At 36.8% G+C, this 19,118-nt stretch overlaps 1 protein-coding gene across 1 annotated transcript; it reads right to left on the bottom strand.

Annotated features, from left to right (window-relative positions):
• Nucleotides 1-2,355: 2,355 nt before the first annotated feature.
• il12rb1 (interleukin 12 receptor subunit beta 1) lies at nucleotides 2,356-17,414 on the bottom strand. Its single transcript, XM_017716587.2, has 15 exons — nucleotides 17,232-17,414; nucleotides 15,208-15,331; nucleotides 14,342-14,517; nucleotides 13,684-13,820; nucleotides 13,460-13,490; nucleotides 12,390-12,512; nucleotides 8,879-8,952; nucleotides 8,494-8,701; nucleotides 8,257-8,391; nucleotides 6,991-7,092; nucleotides 6,691-6,834; nucleotides 5,294-5,455; nucleotides 5,131-5,206; nucleotides 4,666-4,741; nucleotides 2,356-3,206 (listed from the first exon to the last, which is right to left on the bottom strand). The coding sequence occupies exons 1-15, from the start codon at nucleotides 17,293-17,295 to the stop codon at nucleotides 2,901-2,903; spliced, it is 1,938 nt and encodes a 645-aa protein (XP_017572076.1). The 5' UTR covers nucleotides 17,296-17,414; the 3' UTR covers nucleotides 2,356-2,900.
• Nucleotides 17,415-19,118: the final 1,704 nt, after the last annotated feature.

Below are 19,118 nucleotides of genomic sequence, written 5' to 3'. Positions count from 1 at the left end.
GTTTCTTTATGTGAACTGTTTATGTCATGAGAATTTATAATTAAGACTGTCATATGTTTCAACATCTGAGAAGCACGATAGCCAGTTAGGCCAATTAATGTAGGTACTTGTAATGATTTTTTTTTCTGCCTAATTAAATCATTAAGATCACCACAAAATCACTGTTCATGGGTGACAGGAACTGAAGCGTTTTATTCCCTCTAAAAATTACCTCACAGAATGCTATAAAATGAAATGATTATGAATACCTGGCCTGGTGTCTGAGACTTTGGTTTAATGTTTTTAGATACGGTTTTGGCTTAAAATGTATTTTTTAATATACATTCTTGGCAGAAAGATAACGGAGGGTGTTATAAGGCAAACTAGTCAATCAAACCATGTACATCTCAAGAATTGTATTATGTAGAAGCCAAAAAATGGTGGGATTCCACTTTAATAGATGCAGACATTGAGCAAAAGAAGACAGTTACATTCTGAATGGCAGTTATTTACATGGCAATTCATCATCAGATCAAATGACATGAACGTGATAAGCCTAGTGTTCAGTAATCCAAGTATCCTCTTCTCTGATACCTTAACGAAGCACAGAAAAGACAAGCATTCATACTGTCTTATCATCTGTACTGAGAACTGAAAAGGACAGTAGGTGTGATAAATCGCGTTTCCTTGGTACAGCACCCTTGTGCGTGGTTTTTAAATAAAAATTTTAATTTTAAATAAAAAATTTAAATCCTTCAGTGACTGGCTACTTCACCCCAAGTGTGTGAAGGAGTGCTATTGCAGGGCCTTCCTTCCTGCTGCTGTGAGACTGTACAACCAGCACTGCTCCAAGTAGACCACACACACACACACACACACACACATACAATATACGCTTACATTCAGAATGCGAACATTCTTCATTGTGCAATATGTTCCTATGTTCCTAAGTGCAATACAGATTTCTATGCAACTCTTATTTTATTTTATTTTATTATTATCCTTATTTTCCTGTAAATAGTCTAGAGATTTAGCTTTAATTTTTATTATTTATAATGTTGATAAGGTTTATACTGTTTCCCATTTCTATTACTGAGTGCCTTACTCCTGTTACTCTGCTGCTGCTGTAATACTGTGAATTTCCCCGCTGTGGGACTAATAAAGGATTATCTCATCTTATCTTAAATACAGAATGATTGTTATAGATGATCTTTGTAAACTGACCTTTGGCAGGTCATTAATGATTAAATATTAAACTGCATTCATTTTTGCAGTGTCAGAAAAACAGAAAATGTGTATTTAACAGAAAATTACACAGGCATCTCTAAATTTAAACTAAATAGAATGGTACATATCTCAGTATTTACGTTTACTTTTTGCTCTTCTATTCCTTTTGGGGGCACTGCTTTCAGTTCAAAGACATCTGCAATGATATTTTTTCCATTCCTATGAAGGTCAGTCTCAGAAGTTGGTTGCATTCCTTATCCAAGTATTCCTAAATGCTTGACTTTAGGGTGGCCATTCCAAAAACACCAGTGGCGTCTTTGTAAGATTTATACTGAATGGCTATTTTGACTGGAGAGTAAATACATAAAGAGTCATCTCTGGAATTTGCACAACCCTTTAGATTAATTTATGTAATGAAAAGTGAAACCCTGAGATATTTTGTTGCCTCACAAACATTAAGTCTACACTTATAAACCACTAAGTCAAACCCCATCACTCACCATTCATTCATTTCCCTGATTCTTATCTTAACGCTGTGGAAACTATGTAGCCGATCTGTGGTGAGATAAGTGAAACAAATTTAGTTTCAGCATAGTGACCTACCACAGAAATTTGAGTCAAGGCGCATAACCGTAACAGTCTTTCATTAATTTGGCATATGTCAAAATACAGTTTTTTTTGCCAGTCTGCTGTACCTCTATAAAGCTGCAGAACAGTTGCAGAAGATGTTTTGTTATTGAAGATGAGCACTGCTGCTCATAACCGTGACCACAACTGGGCGTTCAAGAGTGAGTAAGTTCTGCCACCTCAGCCATTTGCTGAGAAGTTTTCAGGTCGCTTCTTAGAACTTGGTTGTTTCCAGTTTCACGTTAGACAACTAAGAAAAACAATGTACGTCTAAAATTGACGTTTTTGCAAGCCATTTCAGCCATGCTGCAGTCCTAATTGTGTCACATCTTAGAATAACCTATACATGCAAAACTACATGCCCCTGACATCCTTATACTTAATAAGTGTTCTGATTATATATGTCTGTTGTCGGTAGAAAACCTTGTATCTCCATAATGGTAACTTTACAGGAGAAGAAAAAAACCTACTTTGATTTTAATGTAAGTCAATGGAACCAGACTTGCAAGTCATTCTGGTCCGTTTCTTTTGGTCCATTCTTCATTAAATTTACACATAATGTAAAGGGTTTTCAAACTATATCAAAAACCGAAAAAAAAGAAAAATGGAGATATGAGGTCCTCTTCTGACAGCAGCGATACAGTCATATTGTAAATGCAATATTATCCATTAACCCTCCAAACCATTTCTCCAAACCACTGTTCAGAGGATTCATTACCTCACAGACCTACCCGCAGGTCTAGAAGTGAATTCCTTTCCCTTAAAACTCTAAGATCTCAGTGATTTTGCATTGATTTCTTTTTATATAGGCTTTTATAAGGCTTAGGATGTAGATGTCCTTGAAGTTGAAAGGAATACCCCAGTAGTTTCCAACCTAATCTCTGCCTGCATCTGTACCATATTGTCAATCACCACAGAACAGCTGTTTATTCAATGTACACTCACAATAGAAGCCAAAGGGCAAGTGCTCCATCATGTTCCCATTGGCTGTGTTCATCAACCATACAATACAGAAGCAGCTAGAAGAGATATTAGGCTGAAAAATACTAGAATACCCCTTTGCGAGGTTAAAGAACAGAGCTATGTCTGTATGAAGGTGTGCTGGAGTCACAGTTATTTTCCCTTTGGCCTTTGTCCACCGCCAGTGTCTCAGAAAGCCTGAGCGTCTGTCCTCTATAGTTAGGATTCGGGAAGGAACTGGTGAAATTGGCGTCATCATCTTCATCCTCTTCATCATCCTCTTCATAGACACTGAGCTGGCAGTCTTGCAGTATAGTGCTTTCTTTGCTTTGGTTTGCTTTGTTTTGTTTATCCAGATCATCAGGGGACAGAAGAATCACCTCATGCACCTCTTCCGTTGCTGCACTCAAATTCTACAAGAGTGGTCAGACGTAAGCAAGGGGCATTCACCATATGCCCACAAGCACACACCCACCCACTCATGAACATGCACATAACCACAACATGCTGAATACGCATGCAGCTTTTTTGAAGTTCAACATTTGTGAAACCGTCATGCTGTACGTGGTATTTGTGCAGTTTGCTGACTATATAAATTCTTTCATTTTTTTACTTCTCCAAATGGGGAAACCCTTATTTAGGTCACACACAGTCACAAAATAAACAGGACATTGCACTTCCTGCTTATGACGTTGAAAGCATAAACCCCAACCAAAAACACACCAATACAGGTAACCACTTTAACTGCAGCCACATTATTCTGTTTTTCATTTTAAGACTTAATATTCAGCAAGTCTTAGAAATTATACAGTACCTATTGCAAATTATTCATTAACTACTATGAGTTACTCATTAACTCCTATGAATTATTCATTTCCTGCTGTGATCCTGCTATTATTAATACAGTCAGATGCCAAAGTTAAATAGAGCTGGTCAAATTGCATGTTTTGCTGATTTTCAAAAAAAAACCCCAAAAGTTTATACCTTCTATACATTGAACAAACTTTTTTCTGCAATTTCTTGCTGAGTTTAACCTATTGGGGAAAAAAGTACCGTAACCTTTGTACGTTTATGTGCCCAAAATAACTTTTGCACAGATCAGATTTTATATAATCTTTATATGTTAAACTGCAAATAAACAGTATTTGTGTATTAAAATGTTTAGATGTGTGTCTCTGTAGAGGATGTGTTAACTTACTTTTACCTAGAACATCAACAAAATGTGTACCCAAAACGTGGGTGTATGACTATGTTTTAAAAATGTATTTAAAACTGCTATGAATTCATTCTGTGTAACTACTGTACATTATTCAATAACTACCGTGAATTTATTTGTCAATTACTCATTATTCAACTGTAACTATCATGGATTTTTTTTTGTCCGTACTATGAATTATTCTGTATTATGAATTATTCTGTTATGACTGTTATGATGAATTATTCAATAACTATTGTATAGTATTCAGTAACTACTGTATATTATTTGGCAGGGACTATAAATTTGTCTGTAAGTATATTATATTATTACACAGAATTCTGTACGTATTATGAATTATTCTGTATTGGCTATAAATCATTTAATAATTACTTACTATTCGGCAGCTATTTTGAACTATTCTGTAATAACTATTGTTTTTTTTATAGAATTATTTTGTAGGTATTATTAATTTTTCTGTTATGAATATGTATTTATCTGTTTTTCTGACTATAATTTAATCAAAAACTATTTGGCAACTGCTAAGAATTATTCAGTAACTACTTTGTATTATTTGGCCGTGACTATGAATTATTCAGTAACTACTTAGCACCAAATATATGTGTACTTAATTGAGAGGGGGTTAGTTGTCCTTTAAAAGCATTTGTTTTTCCAACCTGGTGATGTAGGCCTTCGGAAGCTGTAGCAGTAATCACAGGGCTTGGGATCATGGGTAAGATCTTCTTTTTGAACCTGAAATATGGGTCACACACATAAATACAACACACTAAAGATTGCATTGGTGATCATCTTACAATATTCACAGAACAACCTACTAAAACTACCCTGTTGAACATGAACATGATACTGTAAACTAGATTTGTGAAGCAGGTGTCTGCATCTGCATCTGCATCACACAGCCAGTAACCACAGACTGTAGTTTTAACACAGTTCACTGTTAAAACAGCCACCTGCTTACTCAAAAGATACTCATAAGAGAAGTCAGTGAGCAGTTGCTTCAGCAGAGGATTTCCCTGTCTTTTTTCACAGGGAAATGCATTAACATTATTGTTTATGAAAAGTGACCTTTTTGATATGCTACAGATGCTGGAGTACACCTTAACAGCTGTTCCCCTCCTTACCTTCTGAGAGCAATGGAGAAGAAAACTGAGAACACAAGCACAACTCCGCCGACGCTTAGGATGACCTTTGATAACACTGATGAAGGAAAGAAACGTTACAGATGAGTTGCATAGAATTACATCATACTCATAAAAGAACCTTCGTAATAATTGAAAGATTTACCGTTACTAGGTGCAGCAAATGACGTCGGAATCAAGAAATTTGCAGTGGCATTAGGCCCCTCCCCTACTTTAGTACGCCCAGAGATATAGACAGTGTAAGAGGACCCTGTAGTGAGGTTTCTGAGACGGAAGCTAGTTTGATTTTCTGGTACCTCATGGTAATCTGAGAAATGCAAAAGTTAAAGAGTGAGAGTCGTCTTCAAAAAATACAACTGAGAATGACCTTCTAAAAAGAATGAATTAATTGCAAGAGTAACAGTTATTAATGTTCTAGAAAAAGCATCATGACTTTGCCAGAACTAGTTCTGAGTTACTGAACTAAGAGCAAGCACACTTAATGTAAATTGCATTGCTGTTTTGTAGGTTGCCTTTATGTGGTGAAACTTTCATGCAGCTACTCGCATGTTGTGAGTTGCCTGCAATATAATTTTAGTGCAACTTGACAGTTACACGAAGCAATTTAAAAAAAAGTTGCATTCAACATTGCATTACTACACTACTCGTATTTTTATGCCCTATTTGAGGGGTTGTTAACATACGACTCTATTGCTGCACTGTTGTGGCTCTACAGCAGAATTAGATTTTTAGGTAAAAATAAATTTTTTTCTCCGTTGCAGTAAAATAAAGCTCAGCTTATCGATCTAACATAGTTTTAACAATCAAGGGTCTTAAATGCTAGAGTTAAAGCATAACTGCTAATTCACCTTTAACCCTGAAGGATGGTGCACAAACAATAATCTCGCCTAGCCAGTAGCCAGCTAGGCGAAGAGAAAGATTTAAGGCAAACATCGATAATTTGGGGACAAGTGGACTTTTATTAGCACTCCAAGTGGTTTCCTTATATGGTTAATCTGTAACAAAAAACTGTCAAACACAAAGTCATGAGGCTAAAGTCATTGTCTTGTTCGAATTTTCCTGTTCCACCTTAAATCATTTAGCAGTTACATTCCCGTGCCCCAGGCACTGTTTAAGGTGGAACAGAAAAATTCAAACAAAAAGCTGGTGAATGAGAATCTGACTTCAGTTTCATAAAAAGCCAAATGATGCGCAACATTTTACAAGAAACTATTCTACTTTTGTGGAAAAGTTTCCTGCCAGAGATGCGAGAACAGCTAAAGCTTAAAGTAGAGCAAAGTAAGTCTGCATTTTTATGTATTTTATATTTTTAGCCCATAATAGTTCATTAGCACAGACACAGTTACAGCCAAAATAGAAAAATGGACATGAAATGTTGTGGCTCCCAAGGTGGTTTGATTTTTGTAAGGATAAATTGTCTTTCTTTTGTAGTAATTTTAGACTGGCGCTTTAAGGAAAACATGCAAATATTCCCAATGACATATGTTCATATTGTATCATTGTTTCAGACTGAAAATCCTTCAGTGTAGCAAAATACCTCACCTATTTCACCACCTTGTCTCAAGATCCAGATTGCATAGTGCAGAAGGAAACCGCGCTGGTCCTGGACTGGAATCGGTCTCCATAACAGCAAAGCGGAATCATGAGTCACATTTACTGTGATGTTCTGTGGACCTGCAACAGGTGCTGTCAAAAAATAAGAGGAAAATGTAATTGCATTGTTTTGTTATTTTCTATTGCTTTATTTTATAATCTTATTTGAAGTATTTCCATTTTTATTTTTTATTTTCCTCAGCAACAACAGTTAACCATTAAACATGGTTATACTTATTCTGAACTTACCTCCTTCTGAGGAATAAATGGGACACATGATTTTGGTGTGCCATAGTTGTCTACCTTTTTTGACATGAACAAAGTAGTAATAACGGACAAATTTCTCCATATCTGAAATCATAAAAGTTGTATGTGAAGGCAAATGTAATAAGTATCCATGTTGTCGTGGTCAGATCACAACCTTGTAAAACAGAGATTTTTAAAGTTTAAAGTTGTTTAAAACTATTTGTAATAAAATCTGAAAAGGAGATATAAGCTATCTCTATATATATATGTATAGTGTTGTGCAACAGTTACCACAAAATATAAAAAATTGACCACATTTATTTCATTTCCAGTCATAAAAGCCATTACGTACAAGTTAGTCCTTTCTCATGATGAGGGGAAAAAACAGATATTTAGTGTGTCCACAGTTTTTCTTTTTGGGAAACCTTCAAATTTTTTGCAATAAATCTGCTGTTTTTATTTTTCCTGGCAAAGTTCAGTCTTAGATGTTGGTTGCATTTCCAGTTTCTTACTGTCCAAATAATTACAGACACACAATGTTGAGGTCTGGACTCCGGGGTGGTCAGTCCATTGTTCTGAGAACCCCAGCAGCTTCTTTGTTTGATTTGCTAATTTTCTTCTTTTTAGTCTGTTTCCTTTTCTCAGTAATGATTTCTTGACAGCTACACGTCCTTTCAGACTCATAGTGTTGCATTGTCTTCTCACAGTGGACGGATGGACAAACAGCAGCAATTTTTTTTTTTCAGAAATGAAGCTACAATGGTTCTAGACTGAGTTGATTGAAAACCTGCTGGGAAATATGACAATATTTATGTTTTCTGTGATAAATTACATTACGATATGTCACAATATGCATTTCTGAGTATATCATGGTTGTCGGCAACGCTTCCCAACTGCATGTTTCATTGATAAGACAGCATGAATAATTCCTTTTTATTGCATTCAGTGCAGCTTACAGTGCAGCTGTAAAATGCTGAACAGAAATCACTGCATTCATAGTTTATGACGGTATTTTTAAATGAAGCATGACTTTGTGATTTCTAACTTATCAGATGTCAAAAGAATATATTATGACAAATTGTGTATCATGAAAACCCATTGAAGTATCATGATTTTGAAATGTTGTAATATTACCAAGCACTACTTTAAGCACTTTTTTCTGATGGTGACAGTTTTTTATGTATGGTCATTTTGACTGGAGAGTGGTCTCTGAAATTTGTGCTGTACTGTATATTGTATATTTCTTTCATTATGTCTCAGGGTTCTTACCTTTCTTAATGGACTGTACTGTAGCGTTCCTTGAGGTGTTCACATGTATCGGCCGGGTTTCACCATCTGAAAGCTTATACCACTCCAAGCAGAAGTGCTTCTTCTGTGGCAGTGTTCCTGAATCTGCACGGCAGTCTTCAAGAGACACAAACAGAAGTACAACTGACAGATGAGACCTCATATTTGCTATCAGATACTGTCACTCTCTGTCACATATATTTCCAAAATGACACTTACTTTTTAAATGTTGGATGTTCGGTATAGTAATCTCTTGAGAGGCTGACTCCGACACACTATTAATAGCAATGATAGACACCCTGGCTTCTGAATCAGTTACATTCATGTAATAAGATGTTTTCTTAGTGGTTTTGGTTTTGGTTTCACAAGGTAGACTCAGAGTCAGGTTGTAAGTGACACCTCCAATGGAGGCTTCAAAAGGTGGTGGCTGAAAAAATAACCAAGATAGAAGTGTAAAATTTAGACATGTTCAGACAAGTAATGCTTTAGACTGACCTGCCTCTACTGTGTACATAATTTCTATGTGAAGAAAATGTATTACATTAGCTAAATTAATGTGGCAATGATGTGCTCTATGGCTCTTTAGATTTGAGCAGAAACCTACATCCCAATTGAGAACAACTCTCCTCATCCTTTTTGTCTTTTCTTCTTTCCAGTGAACAACAGGCGCTTGAATTTCTATAAAACAACCAGTGACATTCACTTATTAGTTATATTTTCAGATTAAATACGATTTACATTCTGAGGTCAATATTTCATTAGATTTTTGCAATAAAATGTCTTGATTCTAAACAAGTCTAATTTTATGCTACACAGATTGAAGAAAAAAAAAATCACAGAAAAACCCAAAAGATTGCAAAGTAGCATATGCCTGTGCAAAATAGAGACTTTATAAAAAAAAGCATTAAACTCAGCTATTAACAATACAGAAACTTGAACTGCCTCAAATTTAATTTTCATAGCATGTCTTTCATTTAGCATCCGTAATATAAACCCCATCCCTTTTTGTTTTGACAAGATGCACTGAAATGTCTAGCTTTGATCACTGTTAGTGGTTTCAAGACCAAACAATTGCTTCTCTGAGCTGGCCTTCTTCAATGACAGTGAGCAAGGCTAACAGGCAAACTGTTCAATTATGCACTTATTTTCAAAGCTGTACTATGTAAGATTTGGGGATCTGGAGGCCTCTCTGGTGGAAATGTGTAATTGCATGCGATGTACAAAATGTGGTTTGTATTTTTGACTCCTTCCCTGAGTGAACACCATCAAAACTTGGGGTGAGGGATGTGTCTTCTGAGGATGTGAGTGAATTATCTACTATCGTCATCCTACCTTCATCAGTAAAATGTTGATTTTGCATTTGAGATATAAACAATGAGCCAGACCTTCTTTTTGAGCCTCTGAGTATGAATATGTAAAGACATATGGCATGACTGAAAAACTCCTGAAGTCCAACCCAACGTCTCTGAGTTTTAGATTGTTATTTCAAGCTATATAGGGACTTGCAACAGAACACACACACGCACACACACCATATTTTAGCACATGTTTTTCTCCTGTCTCAGTAATGCTGCTTCTTTCAATTTTCATAGAAAAATCTTGTAGTGCTGCTGAAACTGTGTGAAGCAGTAATGGCTACTGTCACAACAAACCTACATCATCATAATCAGCATTTAAAGTAAATATATTTTTATAGGCCTATATATAGAACAAACTGTACAGGGAATGCTGATGTCTTTTCTAACAGACTTACAATCCACAAAATGTGCCTTCTGATGTAAGTAGTTATATGTATTTCAGAGAGCTACTCAGTCAGAGAACAATATTTTAATCATAGTTTATTTTTGTGATATCTATCCATCCATCCATCCATCCATCCATCCATCCATCCATCCACCCATCGTCAACCTCTTATCCGAATCCGGGTCGCGGGGGCAGCAGCCTAAGCAAAGAGGCCCAGGCCTCCCTCTCCCCCACCACCTCATCCAGCTCTTCCGGAGGGATACCGAGGTGTTCCCAAGACAGTCGAGAGATATAATCCCTCCAACGTGTCCTGGGTCTTCCCCAGGGTCTCCTACCCATTGGACAAGTCTGGAACACCCCCCTAGGGAGGCATTCAGAGGCCATCCTTACCAGATGCCCAAACCACCCCAACAGGCTTCTCTCAACGTGAAGGAGCAGAGGCTCTACTCTGAGCCTCTCCCGAATCGCCAAACTTCTCACCCTATCTCTAAGGGAGAGCCCAGCGACCCTGCGGAGAAAGCTCATTTCGGCTGCTTGTATCTGTGATCTTGTTCTTTCGGTCACTACCCAAAGCTCGTGACCATAAGTGAGAGTCAGAACATAGATTGACCGGTAAATTGACAGCTTCACCTTCTGGCTCAGCTCTCACTTCACCATGACGGACTGGTATAGACTCCGCATTACTGCAGATGCCGCACCAATCCGCCTGTCAACCTCTCGCTCCATGTCTTCCTTCACTTGTGAACAAAATCCCAAGATATTTAAACTCCTCCACTTATGGCAAGAATTCACCCCAGACCTGGACAGAGCATTCTACCCTTTTCTGACCAAGGACCATTGTCTCAGATGCTGATTTTCATCCCAGCCGTTTCACACTCAGCTGCAAACTTGTCCAGAGAGAGCTGGAGACCCCGGCCTTATAACGCCAACAGGACCACATCATCCACAAAAAGCAGACGTGAAATCCTGAGGCCACCATAGTGGACACCCTCTGCCACTTGGCTGTTCCGAGAAATTCTGTTCATAACTTTTATGACAACGGACAGCCCTACCGGAGTCCAACCCTGACTGCAAACCAATCTGACTTACTGCCGGCTATACGAACCAAGCTCCTGCTCCGTTTGTACAGGGACTAAACAATGAGCCCCTCACCCCATACTCCTGGAGCACTCCCCACAGGATCCCCCTAGGGACACAGTCAAATGCCTTCTCCAAATCCACAAAACACATGTAGACTGGCAGACCTAATGGCAAATGAAAGATGGAAGTAGCAGAGTGGCATATCAGTAATAAAGTCTCAAACTTTGTTCTCTTGACTCAGACTGTGTCTTGATTCTTTTACTAGTTATGTGTGTAGTTAATCAGTACGTAGTAAATATTAATTCAGGCACTGGTTGTGTGTGAATGCGAGAACAGTGTGCAACGACAAAATACCAGCAATGTCGAGTCCATCCACAATGAACGCTCTCATTTTGTTTTCTTTGAGACCCAAAAACAACAGTGTCAAAGTCACACATAGCAGTGTTTAAAGTAGTACAGCCTTTCTTCAGGCAATTAACACAGCTAGCATAAATCTAAATTCCATTAGCATCACTTTCGCCAAGCTAACCTTATTCACCTAAACAATTCATAGCACTTGTAGTTCAACTCAATCAGCTGATAACTGAATAGAAATAAAAGGTGATCCTTTCAGTAAAGATTGAAACTTAAAGCCTGTAGTGAAACACTTTTTAAGAGGCTTATAAGCCTGTTAGCAGGTCAGCCTACTTAATGTCATGCTTTCATAAAATGAATAACTAAAATGCAATACTTGTGAAAATATAGCATGTTCTATTGTGTTATTGTGCTAAATATGTTATGTAATATTATTTTGAAGGTAGTTAGTGGCAAACATTAACATTAAAGGGGAAATAAAGTTAAAATCAGGGACAAATGCTACTGGTTAGCTAATTAGCTATGAACATTCTGATAATGAATGAAAAACTATGACAAAGAGTTTTGCTAGACCAAAACCCTCATTACTGTTAGACATTTTTATTTAAAGTGTGAAAAATACACATTTCATACTTTTTCCAGGTGAAGAGGTGAGAGAGATACAGCTTTTATTTCATTTTAAAATCGAGATGGAGATGTGATGCTAGTTCCAGTCAGGGAACATTACAAACAGTTGATTGTCATTGGTATTTATAGTGCATTGTGGGAGCTATTCAGGGAATGAATGTTTGAATACACTGGAATGATTCTTACAATAAGACAGCTTTGAAAATGGCTCACTACTGAACTAGGGAGCTCTTTAAGACTCTTTGGACTTTATGGGTACAAAGCAGATTTGGGTTGAAAGATTCGGTCACATTGGCCAACTCTGCACTCACCAACAGGAACATCAATGATATCGCTCCAGTGACTCCAGAGATTGTATTCAATGGCCCTGCGTCTAACTTGGACCTGGTACATTAAATGGTTCTCCAAGTGCAGAGTGGTAGAGTCCTGGTTAGCTGCAGGATATATACAAACAATGAGTTCTACAAAAATCTCATGGACTCCAGACTCATTCTCTATAGTTTGTTGATGAAACAAACATTTGTAATTTATATCCAATACTATTATCATATCTCCAACTTCAACAGTGTTGCCTGATCTGTGTCATATTGATTTCTGGCCTTGCTACTTCTGTGAGATTGTAAAGTAGCTCTATTATCGTACAAGCAGGTCAGCAGCAGTTGCAATGTACAGAATACCTTAATGTACAATACACTCCAGACTGTTGATTCTGCTGTACTTTGCTTTGGCTCTCATTGCAAAAGTTTCCTAGTCAGCATGTTCCGTTTAACCTCTAAGTGAAAATCAATACACATCATTTACAAAGAACATATTTTTTATTCATATTAATGTTTATTTGGTGAATTTAACATTTTAAGGAAAAAAAGTGCTCTAAGGAAAAAGTATTGCTTTATGTTGTATTTATTTACCAATGTGTAAAACTCAGCAAAAAATAGAAATTTTGCATACTACAATTTGCATAAAATGCTTTATTTTAGCATGTTCCCTGTGAAGAATTTAACTTTTTTCATTTCAAAGATAAACTAATTCTAAATTGACCAAAGGGTTCTTTCATAATCTTCAGTAGCTTTTTGCTACTGACTTCATAGGTGCTCTTCAAGAGCTCATGGGGTCATTTCATGCTGAGTATGAGTATGATCCAGCAAACACTTTATTATTATTATTATTATTATTATTATTATTATTATAATTATTGTTATTTTAGATCGACATTCAAGTAAACCATGCACCTGTAAAATTAGAGAAAGATGGGGCTTTTCTAATGAAATACCAATACATTTTTTATTTACTTATTCTAATACTTTTGAGCATCTGTTTACAGATATCAAACTGACTAGCAAATATTTAAATTCTGGTCAAAATAATAATAAGAGATACAAACCTTTGGTACTGTCCTCAGTCTGAAAAGTGTCCTGTGATTTGATAATACATCAGATTAATAAATCGCTAACACTTTAGAAGGTCAATAAATTATCTGATGGCATGAGATATGTGAGATACATATATATATATATATATATATATATATATAGAGAGAGAGAGAGAGAGAGAGAGAGAAAGAGAGAGAGAGAGAGAAAGAGAGGGTGATAAAAGACATGCACTTACATTCTGCCATGAACCATAAAAGTCCTTCCATCTGATTTCGTAAAAAGCGCCTTTATTGTCCTTTGCTCTATGCCAGTTTAGTGTGACAATTCCAGCTGACCTCACCATTTTCTGTATATGAGGGGTGCTGTATTTGACTGTTGACAACATAGAAAAATACAAGTAAAACAAAAAGACACCTCACTATGAGCTTCAAATGTTCACAGTCAGCAAAAGCAAAACTACTGTCAGAACTTCTGACAGCATTAACATTTCGAAAAAAAGGCTGATAACAGTAGCTTGACAAATCCTCAGAAATGGTAAATTAACAGAAAAAGGTAGGGATTTATGATAACAAGCATGAAATAAGCACAAAATTGTCATGTCAGCATCCATGGCCAGTTCAACCATATGGGCAACATAGACAACTTCCTGAGGATACCCAGTGTCCAGTGACAGAGGTGCTGTAACCAGCTTGCGGGCCCTGGGGCTGCAGGTGGCCCTGGGCCATACAAGTGTAGTTGCACACAGTGTCCAAAAACTCCAAACCTTTATTTTAATGAAGATGCACTTACATGTGCTTGCTGCACTCCATCCAGTCTGTTGTCCAACATTTGACAACAACAGTATACTGATTTGTTTGAATTAGTCTCTTAGAGTGAAGAGAGTAGAGTCCTACCTAAACCATTAAGGAACACAGAGGTGTTGGGCGAGATGCAAGTCATGTTCTCTGTTTGCTTCTGCACCCATATGTCTGACTGAACTGCAATAAGCACAGATTCCAGAGGCACCTGTACGTTCTGTTCATTGCCACTTTGGAAATCAGCAGGGTATGGAGAAACATCAGAAGTTGAACTAGTCAACACACAAAAGAGAATTAGTCAGGCACAGAAAGTTCATAAATTTACTGCACATTTCCCATAATTTTCATTGATTCTCAAAGTTCTTGACAGCACCACCAAAGCAGCACCATTCACATCCGCACAATAATCAATTGCATTTTGCTGTATGACAAGTGTTGGCAACTGGCCAAATGAGAATAAATAGAGATTCCCAAAAACTCTTGTTGTGCAACCTACATATTTCAATCAAACAAATATAAGTATATGTATATGTATATATATATATATATATATATATATATATATATATATATGTGTGTGTGTGTGTGTGTGTGTGTGTGTGTGTGTGTGTGTGTGTTTTTAATGGAATCATTATGATCTTTTAAGATTTCAAAATGATAAATTTAGAATACTTAGGTTGTGAAGGACCTGTTTGTTAGATGAAATATATTGAAAGATATGATAAGTCATGTCAGTAACAGGGGAGGAATGTTGATAAGAAACTGGATCTCTCTGTGAGTCATGGATGTACTATGTCAGTATCTATATGAGGGGTCCAAGAAAGATTTCAGCCACCGCAACCCCCCATTCAAGGCCTCAGTGCAATTCCCCACTCCCCAAAAAAACAGTAAAATTGTAGATCATTAGTATGAGCTGGTATTTGTGCAGTCAGAGGCAAAATTTGAAATGATAGTGTTCTTACTGTATAAAAAGGGTGTAAACAGCCTCCTTAGACCTGTCTGGGTCCTCCCATTCACAATGGAAATCTTCGTCAGGTAGAGTACTTTCCTTATAACACTGTGGACTCGGGAATGGACAAGTTGAACCTGTAGGAGCATAAATTTAGCTTATGCCTGCATTTGCAATTAAAGAGAGGTAGAAAGTAGCCGCACACTTCTACTATTATTCTGGCCTACAACTCAGTCATTGTATTTGAGGGATATTGCTAGTTTAACCTCTCAAGCTCAAACTTTGTTACATTCTAAGTATTTTTAGTCAGTAATTACATAGAGAACAGCTGAAACAATGGGAAAAACAATGGAGTTATTTAGATGTTACAAGTCTGGAATCATTGCTAGTTCCATGGCATTTTAGAGATGTTTAATTAATTATATGACAGGTATTGTTTTACCTTACTGAGCAGAAATCATGGCAGACCATGACTTGTAACTGGGTAATTCTCCTTTAAAGGCCAGTTCCTGCTGATGGGCCCAAAGTTTTACTACACACTTCTGTAACCTAAGATTAACTGAATAATAAGCCTTAGCATGTTATAGCTCTGAGATTTTAACGGGCTAAATGGCCTTAGTACTTAGTACTCCACCACCACGAAGGACATTTGATGCATAAAAAAATAATGCTTGGAATTTAGATGATTCAGATGTGTTAATCTGTGTAATATGTGTTGAACATCAACATAATTGCTATCTTTCAGTTCACTTCTTTTGGCAAGAATTGAAATGTTATGTGGAACCAGTTGCCACATCTGAATCATGTAAATTTGAAGTACCATTATATTCAAAGTGGACAGCCAATGTATTCAACTGTGTTACGCAGAAAATACTTCTGAAAATATATATGTTTTTGAGAGTGAATTGGCTAAACATGCTAAAATGCCACACGTTCTTGAGAATAACATAGTTCACAAAGTGATTCTCTACATTTTCACTAACTGTGTGGTGTAATTTCACAAATAAAATCTTAATCTTAGTCCAGATCTTTATTTCTACTTCCGTCTACTGCAGACATCAATGTTACATCCAGAGGTGGACGAAGTACACAAATCATGTACTTGAGTTAAAGTAGAGATACCCAAGGTAAAATATTACTCCAGTAAAAGTAGAAGTCCTTACTCTAGACCTCAACTTGAGTAAAAGTACAAAAGTATTTGCCTTCAAATGTACTTAAGTATTCAAAGTAAAAGTACTAAAAGATTAATTACAGCTCTGATGTAAGGCAAACAGTTTCCATCAGGGAGAACCGAGTGGCTCTGAAATCACTTTAACAAATGAGCAAAGTTTCAGTTTAAGATTTATTTGTAACTTAGTTACAAGTTGAATAAAAACTGGCTTTAAACTCAGGATCACAAATGAGCTTCCTTTACTATATTTCTCTGTAGGTCTCTGTTCATAAACACAAACCAGCCCAAACTAATTTACTATAAAATGAAAGTGTTTGTATGAATTCAGGAAAAAGAAACTTGCCAGGCACGACTGCATATGTGGACATATTTCTATATTGTGGTCTATTTACACAAAGTTAGGTTAGTTCATCATTTAGGTCACGTATGTGCTCTCAAATTTTTATGCTGCTGCACTGACGTTCAACCATGTGCTGCACTGGGTTGGTATGACCAACAGGTCAAAACAAGCTCAGAACAAAGTGACCGCTGTGCCCTGATTGGTGCTCTTGCTTTGCACTTCTTTTGTTTTGACATGTTACGTTTTTATACACACAGAAACCAAAAGGAACAACAGATTTCTCATGTAGTGGAGTAAAAAGTCAGATATTTGACTTTGAAATGTAGTGGAGTGAAAGGAAAAAGTCACCCAAAATGGAAATACTTAAGTAAATTACAGATACATGAAAAAACTACTTCAGTACAGTAACGAATTACATTTACTTAGTTACTGTCCACCACTGGTTACATCCGTAACATGTGCCTTTTGTGGTGTTGCTACTGATCAGCATGAGCTTCTATAGACCGGGAGTGAGAGACAGACATACCTTCAGCACCGAACGCTGTAAAAAGAAGCAATAAAAGTCCAACAGTCTCCATTGCCTCCGGCATTTGGACAAGTTGCTACGAGAAGCACTTCAAGCATCTGTGACAGTCAACTATGAGCTCCTACCTGCCATGGTAAGCAGAAACAAGTTGCTTTAGAGTTCAGTGGCATCTGTCTTTTTGTCTCAAACTGAAACTGTAGGGGACTCATGTCAGCATGTTGAAGCTTTTTCTTGTGTACAGACAGCTACACTGCATAACCACAAACCACAAAAGATCTTGGGGAGGGGGTTTTTTGTGATGGCTCAGAGGTAAGCTGTCAAAGGTGTCACGGTAGTAAACGTCTAGCTGCTCACATGTTTCAGCAAAGTTTTCAGCAAAGCAAGAACATATACGTGCCACAAAGTGAAGACTGAAACTGCCTTATTAGTGCAATCTTTGAAAGCCTAATATCAAAGTCTTCCATTATATTGACTGAATTGAATGGGAAGTCTGTTTTTTCAAATAACTCAATCATAAAGATCCAAACAAAGTCATTCAGAGTGGTTTGATGTGAAATTCTCCGCTCTAAAGAAATGTACAGTCAAATCTATAACGGTGGTGATAGGAACCTGGAGAGTTTAATGCCTCTGAACGTTCCCTCACAGAAAGTTATTACATGAAATGTCTGAGACACTGTTTTATGCTAGATTTCAGATATTTTTTGACATTACACTTTTTTATACTTTTAATTGCTACATGTAGGCTACCGTGAGGCAAAATAGTCTTCAAAGAAAGCTTTTTTTTCAGATTGTCCACTATTTTACCAACAACATATCACTGTTGTCAGTACAAATCCTCACATCTCCAAAATGATAACTTTACAGAAGAAAGAAAAAACATGCTTAACTTTCAAAATTTTTCAGAGTAATTTTGGCGATTTGTTTCGCTCTGTTCATCATCAATGTAAAGGGCAACAGGTATTTTCAAATAACATCTGACAGAACTGGAGACACGAGGTTTTGTTCCAACAGCAGCAAAATGAAAACTCAGAAGAGACACGTGGGTTTGCTTATCATTAGGAAAACAAATGGTTGCATTCGTATTATAGATATCACCTAGATAACACCTAGTTCCTGTAAAGGAACACTGAATCATTTCACACCGAACTACTCTGGATTACACTGTTTACAATGATGTAGTCGAATTTCTCTTTACTTGTGCATCATTTTCACATGAATCAAATTTTACATCAACACAGTTTTGTCTTCAGTGCTTTTGGTAAGAATGATGTAGGTGTTATATATTTTCTCTTTTCAGTATGTCCTTTGACACGATGATGAAGAAGAACCGCTTTTAGATCCTTTAGAAGAATTCTGTGAATAAGTTATGTGAGTTTGAAGAAGTTAAAGAACCTCTATAAGATGTAAAAATGTAAGTTCTATATAAATCAAAGCCAAGACCCATTTAAGAATCATTATTTTTAAAAACATACACATTTAAATCAAGTCAGTTCAATGCATCTCCTTTCTCATTATACTAAAGGCTATGGGCAGTTGCTGGTAAAACAGGACTTCAGAATAAATAGGATTTGACTCCTGAAACCGCTGTTTTTACATCCTCATTTTATTCTGAATCCTCTTCCGTTTCCCTGAAAACCACAATCTCTTAAGAACTGTGTACAGTTTTGGTAAAACACAAGGTACTCCACCCACAATGTAATGCTGGCTCTAAAACAAAGTTATCTAAATCAAAATCAGTTCAAATTGGTGGCTGTGAAATAACTTGCAGGAAATTTATAGTTCTTCTCTTCATCCTTCTATGATACCTAATTAATGGCATGATTGCATTGCTAGTTAAAGAAAGAATATTAAAGCTCTGAATGCTGTGCTATTCAGATTTGTTGCTCA

Source organism: Pygocentrus nattereri, chromosome 15, assembly GCF_015220715.1.
Source record: "Pygocentrus nattereri isolate fPygNat1 chromosome 15, fPygNat1.pri, whole genome shotgun sequence".
NCBI lineage: Eukaryota > Metazoa > Chordata > Actinopteri > Characiformes > Serrasalmidae > Pygocentrus > Pygocentrus nattereri.
Note: the sequence above shows the minus strand (reverse complement) of the source record. Positions and strands in the feature narration are given on the sequence as shown.

Coding starts and splice junctions, on each gene's coding strand:
- il12rb1 (XM_017716587.2), bottom strand. CDS start 17,295: ATGCCGGAGGCAATGGAGACTGTTGGACTTTTATTGCTTCTTTTTACA. Junction 5,207..5,293: donor ATTTGCTGCACCTAGTAACG/GTAAATCTTTCA, acceptor TTCCTTCATCAG/TGTTATCAAAGGTCATCCTA. Junction 3,207..4,665: donor CCGAAGGCCTACATCACCAG/GTTGGAAAAACA, acceptor CCACTCTTGTAG/AATTTGAGTGCAGCAACGGA.